The 17543-nt window shown below is 46.1% G+C and overlaps 1 protein-coding gene across 1 annotated transcript in view; it reads right to left on the reverse strand.

Moving 5' to 3' along the window:
• Positions 1-201: 201 nt before the first annotated feature.
• The window catches only part of FIGNL2 (fidgetin like 2), a gene marked incomplete at its 3' end in the record, with an annotated part of 66265 nt that continues 48923 nt past the window's right edge, over positions 202-17543 (reverse strand). The window contains exon 2 of the mRNA XM_081318980.1: positions 202-2375. Coding sequence (XP_081175106.1) covers positions 202-2364 — 2163 coding nt within the window. The 5' untranslated portion in view covers positions 2365-2375. The remainder of the gene's footprint in view (positions 2376-17543) is intronic.

Consider the following 17543-nt stretch of genomic DNA (forward strand, 5'->3'; position numbering starts at 1 on the left):
ATGTCAGTCCGTCTAGAGGAGGACTTGCATCCAATTGGTGTGGCTTTTTGCTTTTAAAGAGATGAAAACTACTTCTCACCCTTTCCCACATTTATAGGGAAGAAGATATGAGAACCCACAGCGCCCCAAGACCTTTGTTTCCAGTAGCTTCCTCTCAAAAAGATTAAACATTATTTGGAAAGAAGAACAGGCGCTTCCCCGCTAATTGCGAGACCCATACATTTTATCCCATTCCACATACAAGTCCAGCTCCTTCTGAGAGACAGCAGGGTGGATCTTGCAGAAAACACTTTCGAAATCCTTGTAGGAGGTGGGTTGGATTTGGCCAGGCAGGCTGTGCAGTTTGTTGGTCCCTGCCTGCTGACAAAGCTGGAGGAGCTCACTGCCGGAGTAGCTTTCAGTAAGTTGGACAATGGAGGCCATCTCCCTCTCGCTGAGACAGTAGTTTTGCTGAGCTAAAGCATGGTGCAGAATCTGCCGCCTTGCAATGCTGTCTGGCGGGGAGATGTAAAATCGTTTGGCAAACCTTCTTTGGGTGGCTTCATCCAGAGTACCAGGCCTGGTGGTGGTTGCTATGACAACCACATTCTGCTCAGCTGAGGTAGCCAGCTTGTCCAGGTAGGTGAGCAACTGGGACTTCAAGATGGCAGCGTCTTCTAGGACAGATTCCAAGTCGGTGAGGAGAATAACAGCAGGCTGCCGACAGTTGGATATAAAGAAAGTGGTCTGTAGGATTTTCTCAGCCTCAGCCTTCCACTTGGAGACTAAGGCTGTCCCACTGAGCTTCAACAGGGTAGATCCCAGCTGGGTAGAAATGCACCTGCTCAGCAAGGTCTTCCCTACACCACGAGGCCCAAAAAGCAGGATGGTTCTGGGCGGTTGGTTTGCACCAGTATATGCGCCAGGCCTCAGGATGGGCCATACAAGCTCTTCTTCAATGGCAGCTTTGACAGAGACTTGTCCTGCAATGTCCGTCCACTGGACTGGAGGGCCACAGTCAATTACTTTGTTGTTCACCAATTCCAGAATGAAAGGGTCCATGGTTTTCAGCTGTTCTTCTACTGGCTGGCTGCTGTTGTCACCACTGAATGCTGTTGTTTTGGGCTGCATCCTTAGAGCAAAGGAGTCCCCCTCATGCTCCCCATTGGCAGCCGGAGGAGTGAATTTCTCAAAGCTCTCACTAGCCCTCAGCGGGGCTTCACTAACACTGTAAGCTGGAGAGACCATTCCTTTCATAGCCTGGTTGTTGAACTTTCCAATGGGCTCCTCGGAAGCCACTGTGGTTGCCACCACTCCTGCTCCACTTGGCCTTTTCCCACCTTTGAAAGGCACCTCTGAGCTCCGGTTGAATCCATTCCCTCTACATTCACCATTGTCGGACATCTGATACGGAGACTTTGGTTGCTCATAGCTGTATTTGCGATACCTGCCCTCGCCATCATCCTCCCCACCAGTGATATCAAAGGCCTTTCTTTTCAAAGAGCTCCCTGATTCACCACTCAAGGGTGCTACAGAGAGAGGACTCTGATAGCTGTAACCAGGGACCACAGGCGGACGAGAGGAAGGGGGGATGGGTGTGGGGGCAGCAATGCCTGAGGGTAAATATGAAGCTGAAGGATGGGGAGGGTGGATGGCACCATAACTGGGCTGGGATGGGTAGCTCCCTGAAGCGTAATTGTACATGGGTCCTGAAGAAGTATATCCAGGGACAAGGGTGGTGGAAGGATGGCTGGGCTGCAAGAGGCCAGAGCTATGCAGGTGGGTGGATGGGTGTGGAGGGGGAAGTGCTGAAGTGGGCTGGCTGCAATAGCCTGAGGGCAGGTAGGCTCCACTGTAGCCCGAAGGATACTCCTGAGATGCCCCGAGGCTGCCAGATGTGGTGGGTCCACCACAAGTGTTACTGGGATAAATTGAGTCAGACAGGTTAGTGGAAACCACGGGGGATGTACCAAGACCGTTACCCGGTGTGACAGGCGGAGGGACAATCCCCTTGGAGCTAGACAGTCCATCATGCATTGGGGTCAGAGGGTAAACTCCTTCGGCGCTGTGGGCCATTGACCAAGGCTCCACCTCCCCCTTCTGTCCATTGAGGGGTCCAAAGGCGCCATCCCCATAGGTGTTGAGTGCTGATGGCCGGTCATAAGGGGAGTCGAGGACTCCTGAGTACTTCTCCGCATACCTCTTCAGCAGGTTGGAAGCAGTCAGAGCAGAGATGTCATCATTGGCCCAGGCATAGTTGAAGCGCTGCCGACTGCTATGGTAGAGATCAGATTTGTGGGCAGGTGAGGAGGTGGTGGAGGAGACATCAAGGTGCTGCTCTGGCCACTGATTCAGGGGCTGGGCATGCTCTGGTGTCCAGTGCATCTTTGACAGAGCTAGAAGGAAAGAACAAAGGAACCACAATTAGCTTTAGATTGAAAAGGAAATGCACCCTGAAAGAAACCCAGTGGCTCATTTGAGAATTACCTGCGATTATTACTGCACAAAATACAGAGATATTTATATATATATTCATAACAACCATGCAAAGTAGAATAAGCTGGATAAATAAAATTGGAAAACAATGAAAAAGCTGGGAGTATCTAAACCAAGAATGTACTCTGAGCTTCCTATGTGAAGGCCTGGATCAGCCCTGCAGTGTGTCAACAGCCGGTCAACCTTGGCTATTCTTAGACAGCAAAATACCTATGGATAAGTAACTACTGGAAATACTAAGAATGGAGACTAGACAAAGTTGAAAAAGCATACTGCAAGAAAGCAATCACATCTACAGCTTGTGGGTTCGTTTGGGGCGGCAGTGATGGCGGCGGCGGCGTGGGCGGCGGCCTAGGCGCTGGCGGCGGCAGTTTCTCGGGCTGCGCTCGGTGGCGGCGTTTCTTGCTTCCCCGAGCCGTTTCGGGCCGCCCTTAACATCTTCGGGCTGCCTCTGGTTGCCGAGAGAGACGCCTGCGGGTCCGGCTTGGCGGCGGCGATGGTGGCGACGGCGTGGGCGTTGGCGTTGCCGCTGGTAGCGGCGTCTCCTGGGGCCGCATTCGACGGCAGAGATGGCCTGCATCCGGCGACGACGACGACGGCAGCAGTGGGCTCTGGCCGTTCTCAGCGACCAGCACTAAGCGGTGGCATTCCTGGGGCCTCCTGGCCCGAGTGGCAACACTTGACCTGTTTTTGGGCCACTTCGGCGGCATCAGTGTTTTCTGGCCTATTTGGGCCGCTTGTGGAGGCCAGTGACTGGCTGCGATGTTTCTCGGGCTCTTGGCCCCTCTCGCCGGCGGTGGTGCTTCCATCTTACCCCAGACTGCATCAGGCTGCTTTTAGTGACGCTATCGTCCTCGGGCCGTTCTGGCGGTGGAGAGGGCGACTGAGAGTTATCCTAGCGGCGATGATGTTTCCTGTGCTGCCTCGGACTGCTTGTGTTGGCAACGGCGTCTTTGGACCGCTTCAATGGAGCAACAGGCGGTCTTTATACCACCTTTGGACCGTTCTAACGGCGGTGACGCTTTTAGACCATTTCGCCCATTTTGGCCCGTCTACTCTTTTGCCTGAATATATAACTTTGTCTGCCTCCCCCTCTCCCCTTTGGATTTGGTCGGTCCTGGGTATCAGCCATGGTGGGAGAGTGGCTGACTTTTACATCTGCAGCCCCATAGAGGTGGGAGCTCTATGGGGCATGCCTACCCAGAGTATATCTTTGACCATCCCCAGGTACAGAGTTGCAACTTGCCGTGAGAGGGCGGGGGGGACCTGTTTACTGGGGCACCCAGCTAAGTGGCAGTGCAGCTGGGTGTGGATCCAGATATTTTCTTTTCCGGCCTTCGACCCTCCTATGGACTTGATCATCTCCAGGACTACCTATTCTGGACTTGCTGGACTAACATGCGACAATATACCAGCACGGACTTGCTCGCCCTCAGGGGTGCCCCCCTCGCCTGGGTGCGACCCGCCTCTTTAAATTCTAACCTCGATGAAGGGCCCGAGTTTTGGGTCTCTGAGAGATGGCTGGGCAGGGGTAGGGGCCGTCAACATAAATGTAATAAGAGGCCCCTGATTTTGTTTTTATCAAAATTTTTTACGGGGTTGGGGAGGGGGGTGGGAGATAGGGGTTGTCTGGCTTTGGGGGGCGGCCAATCAACCATAGTTCAGGCCAGACTTGGGTCTGACCGCGCGGGGGGAGAACGAGGGGTCGTTGTCTCCGGGGCTCATGAGCGGGTCGTGGGATTACCAATTCCCACGACGGGGAATGGCAGCAGGCGGATAGACAGGGGGCCATATCGTTACCGGGAGCGCCGGCTCCGCTATTTGCAAGCGGTGGGGCGCTCCGACCCTCTGCCTCTTTCCCGAGGTTCCGGGAGCGATGATGTGCAGCCTCCTGAGCTCCGGCTGGTGTACTTGAATGCCAGGTCCGTGGTCAACAAGGCTCCCCTTATTAGGGATTTAGTTGAGGGTGAGCATGCGGACCTGGCTTGCATCACGGAGACTTGGTTGGGCCCAGAGGGTGGGGTCCCTTTGGTTGATCTTTGCCCACCAGGCTTCCGGGTGCTGCACCAGCCTCGAGCTCAGGGTAGGGGTGGGGGTGTGGCGGTGATCGTTAGGGAGACCTTATGTCCGCGGGAGACCACCGTTCCTCAGATAGTCGGGTGTGAGTCTCTCTTCATGAGATTTGGCTCTGGGGCGCAGTTGGGCTTGCTGCTCGTGTACATCTCGCCTAGTCGCGTAGCGGCAGCCCTGCCCGAGCTGCTCGATGTCCTCTCAGGGTTGGTGGTTGAGTTCCCCAAACTTATAGTTTTGGGAGACGTCAACCTACCATCCCTGGGAGGTTCATCTGAGCTTGCTCGGGAGTTCATGGCTTCCATGACGGCCATGGACCTGACGCAGGTAATTTCTGAGCCAACTCATGGGGGAGGCCACACCCTTGACCTGATTTTCTTATCTGGACGGTGGTTGGATGATCTTGGTGGGGGCTTTCCATTTATTATGCCCCTGTCATGGACCGATCATCACCTCCTGCGGCTGGTCTTCCATTTTGCCACCCCCCGCCGTGGAGGTACGGAGCCAACTAGATGGTACCGCCCCAGACGCCTAATGGATCCTGAGAGATTCCAAGCGGCGCTGGGGTCTCCACCTGCCTCCATTGCTCACAGCTCGGCGGATGCCTTAGTGGAAGCCTGGGAAAGGGCAGCCACTGAGGCACTCGACCGGGTTGTACCCTTGCGGCCCCTGACCCGGCGCAGATCCCAGCGAGCTCCATGGTTCTCCGCGGAGCTCCGGGAGATGAAGCGTCGGAAACGGGGCCTAGAGAGCTGCTGGAGGTCCAGCCGATCTGAACCCGACCGATTGCGGTTAAGAACCTACATTAGGTCTTATCTCGCAGCGATGAGGGAGGCGAGGTGTAATTACTTCTCCACCCTCATCGCGTCCGCAGATAATCGCCCGGCCGCCTTGTTTAGGGTGACTCGCTCCCTTCTTAATCAGGAGGTGAGGGAGGATCCCTTGCAGGGTCGTGCCGAGGAGTTTGGTCAACATCTGTCGGATAAAATCGCTCGGATTCGGACCGGTTTGGACTCCAGCTGGGCAGAGTCTGACGATCAGGACACGGGCGGTCTTGTCAATGTTATCTGGGAGGAGTTTGATTCTGTGACCCCTGATGAAGTGGACAGGATTATGGGGAAGCTGAGTTCCACCACATGTTTATTGGACCCGTGCCCTTCTTGGCTGGTTTATGCAGCTAGGGAGAGGACACGAGGCTGGCTCCAGGCGGTTATATCTGCTTCTTTGAGTGAGGGTTGTTTCCCCACCATCTTGAAGGAGGCGGTGGTGAGACCTCTCCTCAAGAAGCCTGCCTTGGACCCAGCTGTATTGAACAACTTTCGTCCAGTCTCCAACCTTCGCTTTCTTGCGAAGGTTGTTGAGAGTGTGGTGGCGCATCAGCTCCCTCTGGTCCTGGATGAAGCGGATTATCTGGACCCTTACCAATCGGGTTTCAGGCCCGGGCACAGCACGGAGACGGCATTGGTCGCTCTGGTGAATGATCTCTGGAGGGCTCGGGATAGGGGGTATTCCTCTGTCCTAGTCCTATTAGACCTCTCGGCGGCTTTCGATACCATCGACCATGGTATCCTGCTGCAGCGTCTCAGGGGATTGGGAGTGGGAGGCACGGTTTTTCAGTGGTTCTCCTCCTATCTCCTGGGACGCTCGCAGTCGGTGTTGGCAGGGGGGCAGAGGTCGACCCCTAGGACTCTCGCTTGTGGAGTTCCTCAGGGGTCGGTCCTCTCGCCTCTCCTGTTCAACATCTATATGAAACCGCTGGGTGAGATCATTCGTGGTTTTGGAGTTGGGTATCATCAATATGCTGATGATACCCAACTTTTTATTTCGACCCCAAACCACCCCAGTGATGCCCTCGCTGTGATGTCCCGTTGCCTGGAGGCGGTTCGGGTCTGGATGGGGAGGAACAGACTTCAACTCAACCCTGACAAGACTGAGTGGCTGTACATTCCGGCTTCCCGAGACACCTGGGATGTTCCACCTCTTTCTATGGGGGGTGAGCTTTTACCCCCTGTGGATAGGGCTCGCAACTTGGGAGTCCTCCTAGATTCACGACTCACTTTGGAGGATCACATAGTGGCCGTGACTAGGGGGGCTTTTGCCCAGGTTCGCCTGGTGCGCCAGTTGCGGCCCTATCTGGACCGGGAGGCCTTGTGTACGGTCACTCATGCGCTCGTGACCTCTCGCCTAGACTACTGTAACGCTCTCTACATGGGACTTCCCTTGAAGACTACTCGGAGGCTCCAACTGGTACAGAATGCGGCCGCGAGAGTTGTCTTGGGAGTTTCCCGGTACTCCCATGTTACACCTTTGCTCCGTGAGCTGCATTGGTTACCAGTTGTCTTCCGGGTAAGGTTCAAGGTTTTGGTTATGATCTTTAAGTCCCTACATGGCATGGGTCCGCGATACCTCGAGGACCACCTGCTGCCGGCGTCGACTCCCCTCCGCCCTGTGCGCGCCCACAGAGAGGGCCTCCTCAGGGTGCCTCCTGTCAGGGAATGTCGACTGGTGGCCCCCAGGGGGAGGGCCTTCTCTGTGGGTGCTCCGGCGTTATGGAACCAACTGCCGGTTGAGCTCCGGATGGCATCAGACCTCCGATCCTTCCGTCGCGGGTTGAAGACCCATTTATTCGAACTAGCGGGTCTGGCCTGATGGGGGTACTTGGGTTTTTTATAGGTTTGTTTTATTATTCTGGTTTTAACTTGGGCATTAATTTAATTATCTTTTAATGTTTGTACTGTTGTTTATATTTATGCCCTGTGAACCGCCCTGAGTCCCTTTGGGAGAAGGGCGGTATAAAAATCTCAATAAATCTTAAATCTTAAATCTATATAATTGCCCGGAAATATTATATAAAAATCCTATAATCCCAAGGAACAGTGCTCAATGTGAAGTTTACTTTTACTACTAGATAAAAGAGTTGTGTAACTGCCTTTCTTTCTACAATAAATCTGAAGGCACATTAACATATATGACTAGGGCATGTCATCTGGTTGTTGCATATCAGTTTAATACAGGTAGTCCTCAATTTACAACCACAATTGAGCCCAAAATTTCTGTTGCTAAGCAAAACATTTACTAACTGATTTTTGCCCCAATTTACGACCTTTCTTGCCACAGTTGTTAAGTGAATCACTGCAGTTGTTAAGTTAGTAACAGGATTGTTAAGTGAATCTGGCTTCCCCACTGACTTTGCTTATCAGAAGGTCACAAAAGGCGACACTGCAACTGTCATATATATGAGTCAGTTGCCAAGTGTCTGAATTTTGATCACATGACCGTGCAGATGCTACGAGGGTCGTGTGAAAAACAGTCATAAGCCACTTTTTTCAATGTTGTTGTAACTTTGAACAGTCACTAAATGAACTGTCATAAATCTAGGACTACATGTATTAATATCGTTAATAAGATTTTAGCAAGGGAATTAATGGGTTCTTTTTAAATAGACGGCATTAATGGTCACTTCTGTAGTACAAGTGTGGACAATCTACAGGCTGAATGCAGCCCACAATTCCCCTTTCATAGCCCTAAGAGGCCCCTTTGCCCCCAGTTGCTAAAAAAAACACAACACGTGACTTTTTTTTGCCAGTTTGAAGTGGGGAGCATCTAAATAGTAGTAAAAGCCAGAAAATATAATTAGAAAATTAAGAAATTTCCAAAATTCTGCCAGAGAAGTATCTAATATCTTATCTACCTATTAAATGCAGTAGCCTTTAGTATAAAGCTAAAGCCATCTATAGTATGTAATCTACTAGGAAATCTATAATTCAGTTTACACCTACAGTTTGGTTTTTATAAATATAATATTGATTGCTAGTTTCTTTCTGCTGCTTCTAATCTTGTGACCTTGTCTCGTGTGCAACAACTCAAACTATGCGCATTATTCCAAGTGTGACTATACCTCAGATTTTGGGAGATTTCCAGCCTGTGAAGTAGCACTATCCCTGTTCTGAATGTCATACCTCAGTGTGTCAATGAGGCAAGACTTTTTCCTCCAACCATCCAGGTGGCTCTGTGCCTCCCTGTGCTCAACAGAATTGGCCTGCTGGTGAAAGAAGGGATAAGCTCCATGCCTCCAACATCAGAAGACTGACTCTGTGGGGCAAGCTCTGGTTCTCCCTACTGTCAACAAGTATCCCACTCAGAGGTTCTTCCTTGAAGCAATCCAAACCACAGATCAATGAAAAGCCCTCATCTTTGGCATTAGGATACTCTCATTTTTTAGTTTCTTTCTTATTTTTATTCCTAGGACTGTCTTTGGTGAAAACATTTCACCGAGCTATCTACCATGACGCTGAAACTGTTAAGGAATTTGTTGTGCAGAGGTCTCCTTGTGCTACCAAAGAGTTGCACAGACAAGGAAGGGTACTGAGAGCAGTAAGAGTCACACAAGAGTACACTGAGTTGTAAAAGCAAAAAGTAGTATACTTTTGAGGTGGTGTAAAAACAAAAATGCACAGTCAAAAATAAACAGTCCAAGTAGCAATCCAAAATACAAAGTCTTCTTAGTAGTCCAGAGGTCAATACACAGTTCAGGTAACAGAGCAAAAACAGTAATAGTAGAGAGCAGTGAATTCAGAGAGAGAGAAGCTACGTTCCTAGCTTCCTCTTATGACCATGAGAACACTTACACACCCATTGGCCAATTAACAACGTAAAGACATAACATCATGGTTAATATATTTTCAACCCAACATTGTAGGCTAACACCATATGCCTAACAGAAACCATTTTCATAAATAATTGTTGTAGCCCACTCAAGATTACATCATCCAAAACATGTAGTTAGGCTGGCTGATAGGTTATAGGCGATTTTACTCTAATTTCACAAAATCTTATTTGCTCCTCCTCCCGTGAAAGGTTCTTTTTGAAGCTCTTTGCCATCAGGTTAAAATTATACTATGTGAACAATGTGATGACATTCCCAAAGGATACATCAGGTTGCAAGATCCAATCTGAGCCGGTCACCAGGTTTTGTCTTCTCAGCGTTTGGACTCATGCTAGAGCCCATCTTTAGGGAACTTCTCTCTGAAGGTAGGCTAGCAGGGAGAAGTTTCCTGAAGATGGGCCAGCAGGGAGAATTTCTCTTCTCTTCAGAAGAGAAGAAGCCCTAACCTTCAAGCCCAATGAGAAGAGGATATCTGGAAAGAATGCACCAGTTGTAGAAAGAACAACATCCAGAATCTGAAATAACAGAACAGAGGCTGTTATGTATTAGGTTTAAAGGAACACCTAAAGCACTTGCACAACAGTCACCAGCAGGAGGCGTTGAACTGTAACTGTTTTGGCGGGAATCAGCTTCGGCGGGAAACAGAGGTTCAATCCGATTGGGTGGCTGTATACCTGGCCAGGTATATAGAGTGCAAGTAACCCCTATTCCCCAGTACAGTCACTTCCACCTAATAAAGAGCTGTTATGTTGTACTCATCATCCCGGCGTCCTTCCTGCTCTCCAGAACCCACTACACGACAGAGGCTACATCCACTCATTGCCAAACAGTTTAACAACCAGAAGGCAAAACTGAAGATTGGTTACCATCTGGCAAAACCTACCTGATAATGAAAGATCCAACAAAAGAGGCAGCATCCGGCAACTACAGGCCAATTACCTGCCTACCAACCACTTTCAAATTGCTAACTGATGTGGTAGTCCAATAGCATCTAGTTGAAAACGAGCTCTCCACCTGAGCAGAAAAGAAACCGCCAAAACAGCAGACAAACAAAAGATCAACCCCTAATTGACAAGATTTTGGAAAGCTGCAAGAGAAAGAAGACCAACTTGAATGTAGCATGGATTGACTACAAAAAGGCATTCAACTCTCTGTCACCTGATTGGATAATCACATGCCTAGAAATAACAGAAGTCAGAAACTTTTTGCCATGATTAATGACGCTATAAAGAGACAATTGTTGATCAATAGTGATAGACTAGGAGAAGTTAATATCAAGACAGGAATCTATGTTCTATCTTTCAAGGAAACTATCACCACTCCTGTTTGTCTTTGCACTGATTCCTCTATCAACACTGCTAAATAATTCAGGCCATGGCTTATCACACATCAAAAACATCTACCAGGCTATCCCGCCTCCTTTATGTGGATGATCTGAAGTTGTGCAGGAAAATGTCATTTGAAATAGAACCATTGCTCAACACTGTCCTTATATACAGCCAAGATACTTCCATGGACTTTGCACTGGACAAACAAGCCACCCTTACAGGAGAAAAGTGGTGAAGAAATCAAGATGTTCTATGGAAATAACACCATGCTCCTTGGTTAATAGTCTGTCAACATTGGTGTGTGGATGAAGGGCATGATTTATCACTGCCAATTTTTCTGGCTTCCTATCCAGGGCTTGGAGTTCTGCTTGAGTCCAGGCCACTATTGCAGCTATGTGTCTAACGACTGGAATTGCCGAAGTGTTAATTGTCTTGGTGGTATTTTCTCCACTGAGTTAGGATAGTAGGATCTTCACCAGGGGTCTTCAAACTTGGCCCTTTTATGACTTGTGGACTTCAACTTCAACTTCTGGGAGTTGAAATCCATAAGTCATAAAAGGGCCACGTTTGAAGACCCCTGATCTTCACTCTTATGATGTATTCACTTCTAATCTTCTTTTGACTTTAGTGCACTTGATGTTGTCAGCCCGAAGGATGCCCAGATATTTGTAGTGATCATCGTCATCCAAATTTTTGGCGTTGTTTTTATAGGGAATCTTGATTCCTATGCCATATACACGATCAGGTGATGGCACCTTGTACCTAAAGATGTTTCCAATCCCTAATAGCTTGCAACCCAGGATTCTTGCTTTAAAGATTTACATAAAGACAGAATGATCTAAATATATATGAGAGGTTTTGTTATACAATGAATTGTCATTAATTCACAGCGTTCATATTCATAAAGCCATAGCTTATAAATCATTAATTAATTAACAAGAATACAGCATAATTTATAAATCCTCAACAAAAGTTATCTATTTCAGTTTAAACTTTAAACATAAACTTTATGTATCCCTTTCCACCATATCAAGATCTATACTATACTACCTCAGGTATGTGGAGAGAAATTCACAGCACTTTGGGCTTCCAAAGCACCAGAGGACAGGGCAGGAAACAATGGATGGAAACTAATCAAGGAGAGAAGCAACCTGGAATTAAGGAGTTCCTAATAGTGAAGACAATTAATTAGTGGAATGGCTTGCCATCAGAATAGCAATAGCACTTAGATTTATATACCGCTTCATAGTGTTTTACAGCCCTGTCTAAACGGTTTACAGAGTTAGGCTATTGTCCCCAACAATCTGGATCCTCATTTTTACTGACCTCAGAAGGATGGAAGACTGAGTCAACCTTGAGCAGGGAGTTAGCAGACGTAGCCTGCAGTATTGCGTACTAACCACGGCACCACCAGGGCTCTTAGTTGTGGGTGCTTCATCACTGGAGGTTTTAAGGAGAGACTGGACAGTCACTTGTCTGAAATGATATAGGGTCTCCTGCTTCAGCAAGGGGTTGGACCTCCAATATTTCTTTCAGCTCTATTCTGATTGATTGATTGCCTTTGCTAAATTCCAACTTCCAATATCTTTGACAATGCTGGCCAGAGTCCTGGCAGTGAGAATTCAAAAACATCTGCTTGAGGGTGCAGTACAAGGCTAGCAAAGGCAACCAAAAGCATAAAACCCAACAGCAACTACCATTTGCCTATTAAAATTACAGCAACTACTAAGTGTTTGAGTAAATTAAAATGCTGTACATTAGAGTAACGTTAGTTCCCATGCAAAATGTTATGGGAAGGGCATTTGTAACTAAATTCCCACTGCTAAGAAAGCCTTCTTGCTAAACAACTGTTGTCTGTTAGAAAATATATGCACACAAAAGGAAAACTGGCCTTGGAGAGTCATTTAAAGCAGGGGTCCCCAACCCCCGGGCTGTGGCCCGCTTACTGGGCCTTGAGCCTTTAGGAACCGGGCACAGAACTGGCAGGTGAACACACACATCCTTACTTGCACGAGCAGCGGACAAGCTGCATGCACACACGCTTGCCCGTCGTATGCAGAACCATGCCTTCTTCCCCCTCCACTGGTTTGCAAAGCCGAAAACGTTGGGGAACTCTGATTTAAAGAATGGGGGGTTGATATGGAAGCTGGAGTCATTTGGAAGGTTAAATTATTGTATTTTTTAATGTAAAAATTCAGCATCTTTAGAATAATAACTTAGAATAATAACTTTGTCACTTTGAATGTACACTAATCGGCATACATTAAAATGAAATTTTGTTGCATACAGCAACTTGAACTAATTCAGACACATTCAGAGGCCAAGTTGTTTCAGAATTAGCTTGAGGCAGCAATAAGTACTCGGGGTAGTTCCTGAACTGATTCCGAGGAGAGCTGTGGCACTATTTCCATCCAAAAGTGATTCAGATTAAGGTACATCAGCAAGGGAGGAGCACCATTAATTATTATTTACTCTCTTTTCTCCTTTATAGATAAAGGTGGTGTATGAAAGTAGATTAAGGGTGTCAAACTGGTGGCCCGCGGGCCTGATGCATCACGCCCACCCTGGTTCTGCAAAGGCAAAAAAAGTCATGACACGTCACGATATGTCAGGTAACACGATCGAGTTTGACACCCGCGATATAGATGTATGTATAGATAGTCCCCAATTTTTGACTATTTGTTTAACTATCAAAGTTTGGAGATACGATGGGGAAAAAATGACTCACAACTGGTCCTTACATTTACAATATTCCCATAGCGACATGATCAAAATCCAAATTCTTGGCAACCCAGCATACATTTACAAGGGTAGCAGCATCCCAGGGTCACGTGATCGCCTTTTATGACCTTCCCAGGGGGCTTCTGGCAGGCAAAGTCAAATTTGGCTAACTACCATGCAAAAAAGATAATAAAATTGGAAGTGACTTACTTAATGACCACATCACTTAGCAATGAAAGTTCAGGTCTCAACTGTGGTTGTAAGCTGATGACTACCGGTATATATTTCCTGAAGCATGCATGCCTACCTTAAATTATGACAAAAATAGAGGCATAGCCTGGCCCACTTAACAATATTGTCCCTGCTTAAAGGAGTTGCTTTTTTATACTATTTTTTTTATCACTGGGCAGCCTTTTCTTAAGCACATGGCTACTAATTGGATTGGATTCCTATTTCATCATCTAGCACACCATCGGTTGGGAATAATGGGAGATAGAGTCCGATCCATCTGGAAGCTTCCTGGTTGAGGAAGTCTGCAGGCAAGCCAGCCAGAGCTCTTTTAACCTGGCAGGGTGACACCAAGAAGCCCACCCCAGCCCTTCCCTCCTCCTCTGGGCTCAGCTGCTCCATCACAACTCGGCAGAGGAATGCACACAATGAAGCAATCAAGCGCCAAGCTGGAGGAATGCTAGCAGCACATCATTCGTCCTGACTTAAGTAACTTTAATTGCTTTGGGCTGGTTTTGGCGTTTTTTTCTCCCACCCACCCCAACTCGGCCGTTTTTTGTTTTAAACCCCAGGCCTGTGGGTTTCTCATCCTCCTGCCCTAATGAGCAAAGACATTTCAGAAGCCTTGCTGAGGGGCTAAGCAAATTCCAAAAACCTTCCAGGCTCCAGAAGGTGGGGGGAAAAAGAACACTGGGCTGAGGGGCTGAGGCCCCCAACACTTTCCACATTCTCCAGGCAAATACCACCTTTCCTGCCACTCTCTCTTTACAGATGCATTTTGTAATATTTATAACCTATCCCAACCCTCTGGGGTGGCTTTGTGGTTGCAACCCTAGCTTTCCAGCGCTGGGTCTTTCATTTCTATTGTTGGTCCATGGCACTCTGTGTGTGTGTGTGTGTGTGTGTGTGTGTATGTGTGTGTGTGTGTGTGTGTGTGTGTGTTCTTGCTCCCCCTTCTCCTCCTCTCCTTATTTGCAAGGGCCTCAGGGGAAGGCTGAGGTGGGGAAGGGGTGGCGGGGAAGCGCAGCCTCCATGCAGCCTTTAAGCCACTTGGTGACCACAGCACAATTAGATTACCTAATGCTTTAATTGACTTATATGGCATTTGTCCTTCCACTTTGGATATCAAACTTACACAAGAGGATTTAAACGGCAGGTTTAACTGGGCTTTCTTCAGCATCCTGCCTGCATTTGCTCACTATTATATTAAAAGGCACAAGAAGGCAAAGTCCATGGAGGGGCATTCTTGCCACCAATACCTCTGTCGCCAAAATCCCATCTATAAACCCCAGCCAAATAAATAAATAAATAAATAAAGGAATGATAGAGAATTAAAAGAAGGCAGTCTGCAGGGAGACCTTTGGAAGACAAAAGAAGAGAAACCTCCCAAGAAACACTAGGTTCCCTGCAATATGTGAGGTGGGATATTTTTGGGGAGGGGGAGAGAATGATGTCATGTGCTGAAATAGCAGCAGAGACTTCTGCCTTGCAGCGGTAAATTATTAAAGGAAAAGGCATCTCAGGAGTATCAGGAAAAATGTGGTTGTTGTTTTAAATCACTAAAGGGAACCCAGCATAAGATGCTTCGGTTCATGGTGGCTGTGCCCCAAGTATTAATGAGTTCACTCTGGGACTGGAAAATTCAAATAACTAAAATTTACTGGACACAACTTGGCAAGTGGGTGTCCGTATAAACAGAATAAACAAAATTTAAGAAAAAATAAGCTTCAGGTTGATAAAAAAAATTTAACGTTTGTCTTGTTAATGACTAAAAATATGTTTTCAGAGATTTCCTTCCTTCCTTCCCTTGGCACACTTATTTTAGCAGAAGAAAGGTATCAAGTAGTTTTCTTTCGCAAATTCAAAGAATGAGATGAGGTAAAAAGAAGAGACTGCTCCCTTCTCTGCCTTTTCCCAAAAACTGTGCTAGGAAGGAAGGAAAGGAAGGAAGGAAGGAAGGAAGGAAGGAAGGAAGGAAGGAAGGAAGGAAGGAAGGAAGGAAGGAAGGAAGGAAATTTCTGAAAACGTATTTTTAATCACTAACAAGACAAACGTTAATTTTTTATCAATCTGAAGCTTATTTTTTTCTTAAATTTTCTTTATTCAATTTATACGGACCACCCACTTGCCAAGTTGTGCTCAGTAAATTTTAATTATTTGAATTTTCCAGTCCTAGAGTGAACTCATTTTATACTTGGAGCATAGTCACAGCATCTTAACTGAAATCATCATTCTTTTTCAGAGGAGGAGAAACTTTTAGCTTTGGGGTATATTTTGTGTGTGCTTAAACTAAAGCCACATTTAAAAAAAATACCACTTATAATGAACAAATTCTAAAATTGGGAATATTTTCTGGGTTGCCAAACTGAATTATGTTCCCACAGTGACATAGGCAAAATTCCATTTCTGTCCTTCATATTTCAGTATTTTTTATTTTATTTGTTTAGCTGGGGAGCTGTTTTGCTTTTTCTGTTAAACAACTGCAATGTATTTTACCTGGAGATCTATCTAGAAATTGCAATCTCCTTCCAGTCACCTCTGCATCTAGCTAAATTTTACCCTAAAGCTTTGAGGCCACAGAGCACACAAACATAAATTATGCAGATGATATTTTTCCTATACCTATTAGGCTGTCAAACAACTGATGATTCTTAGAGCGATTACCTCAGCACTTTATCAAATGATGTGGGGAGGAGGGGAGATCATGGAGAAAACATGAGAGATACCAAAGGAAAATAAATATATATGAAAGGGACGGGTGGGTGGGAAGAAAACAGATCTTTTGTGTTTTGTGCTGCCACTGTCCAAATATTGCCTGAACAATTTTTTAACAAGCTACAGCTACTTTCTTCTTATAGGGCATTATGAAGAAAAGCACAAATTAAATCATTCTAAAATGGTGAAATAGAATAAATACCTGATATTTGTGTCCATCCAAATGTTCTGAAAACAACACCAGACATGCGCATGTATCTTCCCCACCATAAATGTCTAAGCTAATTTTTAACAATTATACTCTACCACTTTTATTTATATTTTTTTAAAAAAAAAAACCTTTTGACTGATTTTAGTTTGCTGGAAGTTTAGTGAGTGAAATTTCTTGACAGCTCACAGAATTAAATGAAAGGCAGAATATGAATCAAATAAATACATCCTAACTTCTACAAGAGCAACTATTGCAATACAATTTAAGTAACTGCCCAAAGCATAATTTTTTGCTCTATGACTTTAAAGTTTAAGATTTTAAAAGAATTATTTTAAAAAATCAGCTAGGAACATAGTCTCCAATGGAAGGATGTGGCACAAGTGTTTTGGAAAATTATAATTGACTTTGTTATTTATTTATCTTGGTATATTGCCAATGACTAGTATCTTGTGGGTTTAACAAAATGTAGCTCAGTTGCACTCTCAGCTGCAAAAGATTCCACAGAAAAATTCTAATTCCCAACACAGAGGCCTTAAACCAGAAAAACTTAACTGTGGTCAGTTCCATTGAAAGTAAGGCAAAATTTACATTTAACTTTTTGATGAATTTAGTAAGAACCAACCATGAGAATTTCATTTAAATAGATTAAGGCCTGATTCTCCAGTTTTTCTAAATAAATTCTAGAGTTTCTAAGCCAGATCTTGAAAAACGGACTTATAAAACTAAAAATATTAAGGAAGAAAGAAATTACGACATCTAACAAACTGAATCCTGCTTGTGCACATTCCACTCAGTTAAATACTAAATTCCAAAACCCCTCAGCAGCTTTGTTGGGATGAAAAATTTCAGTGTGGTCAAGAGAAAAATGGATTTCAATTAAATTCAGTGCTTAGAGAATCAAATCGTTTCACAATGTATTTCATAATTTTCTCCTTTTGCTTCAATTTCATGGGAGTTTTGGAAGGGCTCTGCAGCAGGGCTATCTGGGATGAGGGACAAAATGCTCAAAGTGGACATTGTGAGAAAAGGATCGAAAGCACACCCCTTTGTGCATCCATCATAAGATGCACATGAAAGGGGGAGGGGCTACATTGCACAGCAAAGGCCACCATCTTGACTTCTTTTACCT

The sequence above is a fragment of the Vipera berus genome (assembly GCF_964194415.1).
Source record: "Vipera berus genome assembly, chromosome: 2".
In the NCBI taxonomy this organism is placed as follows: Eukaryota; Metazoa; Chordata; class Lepidosauria; order Squamata; family Viperidae; genus Vipera; species Vipera berus.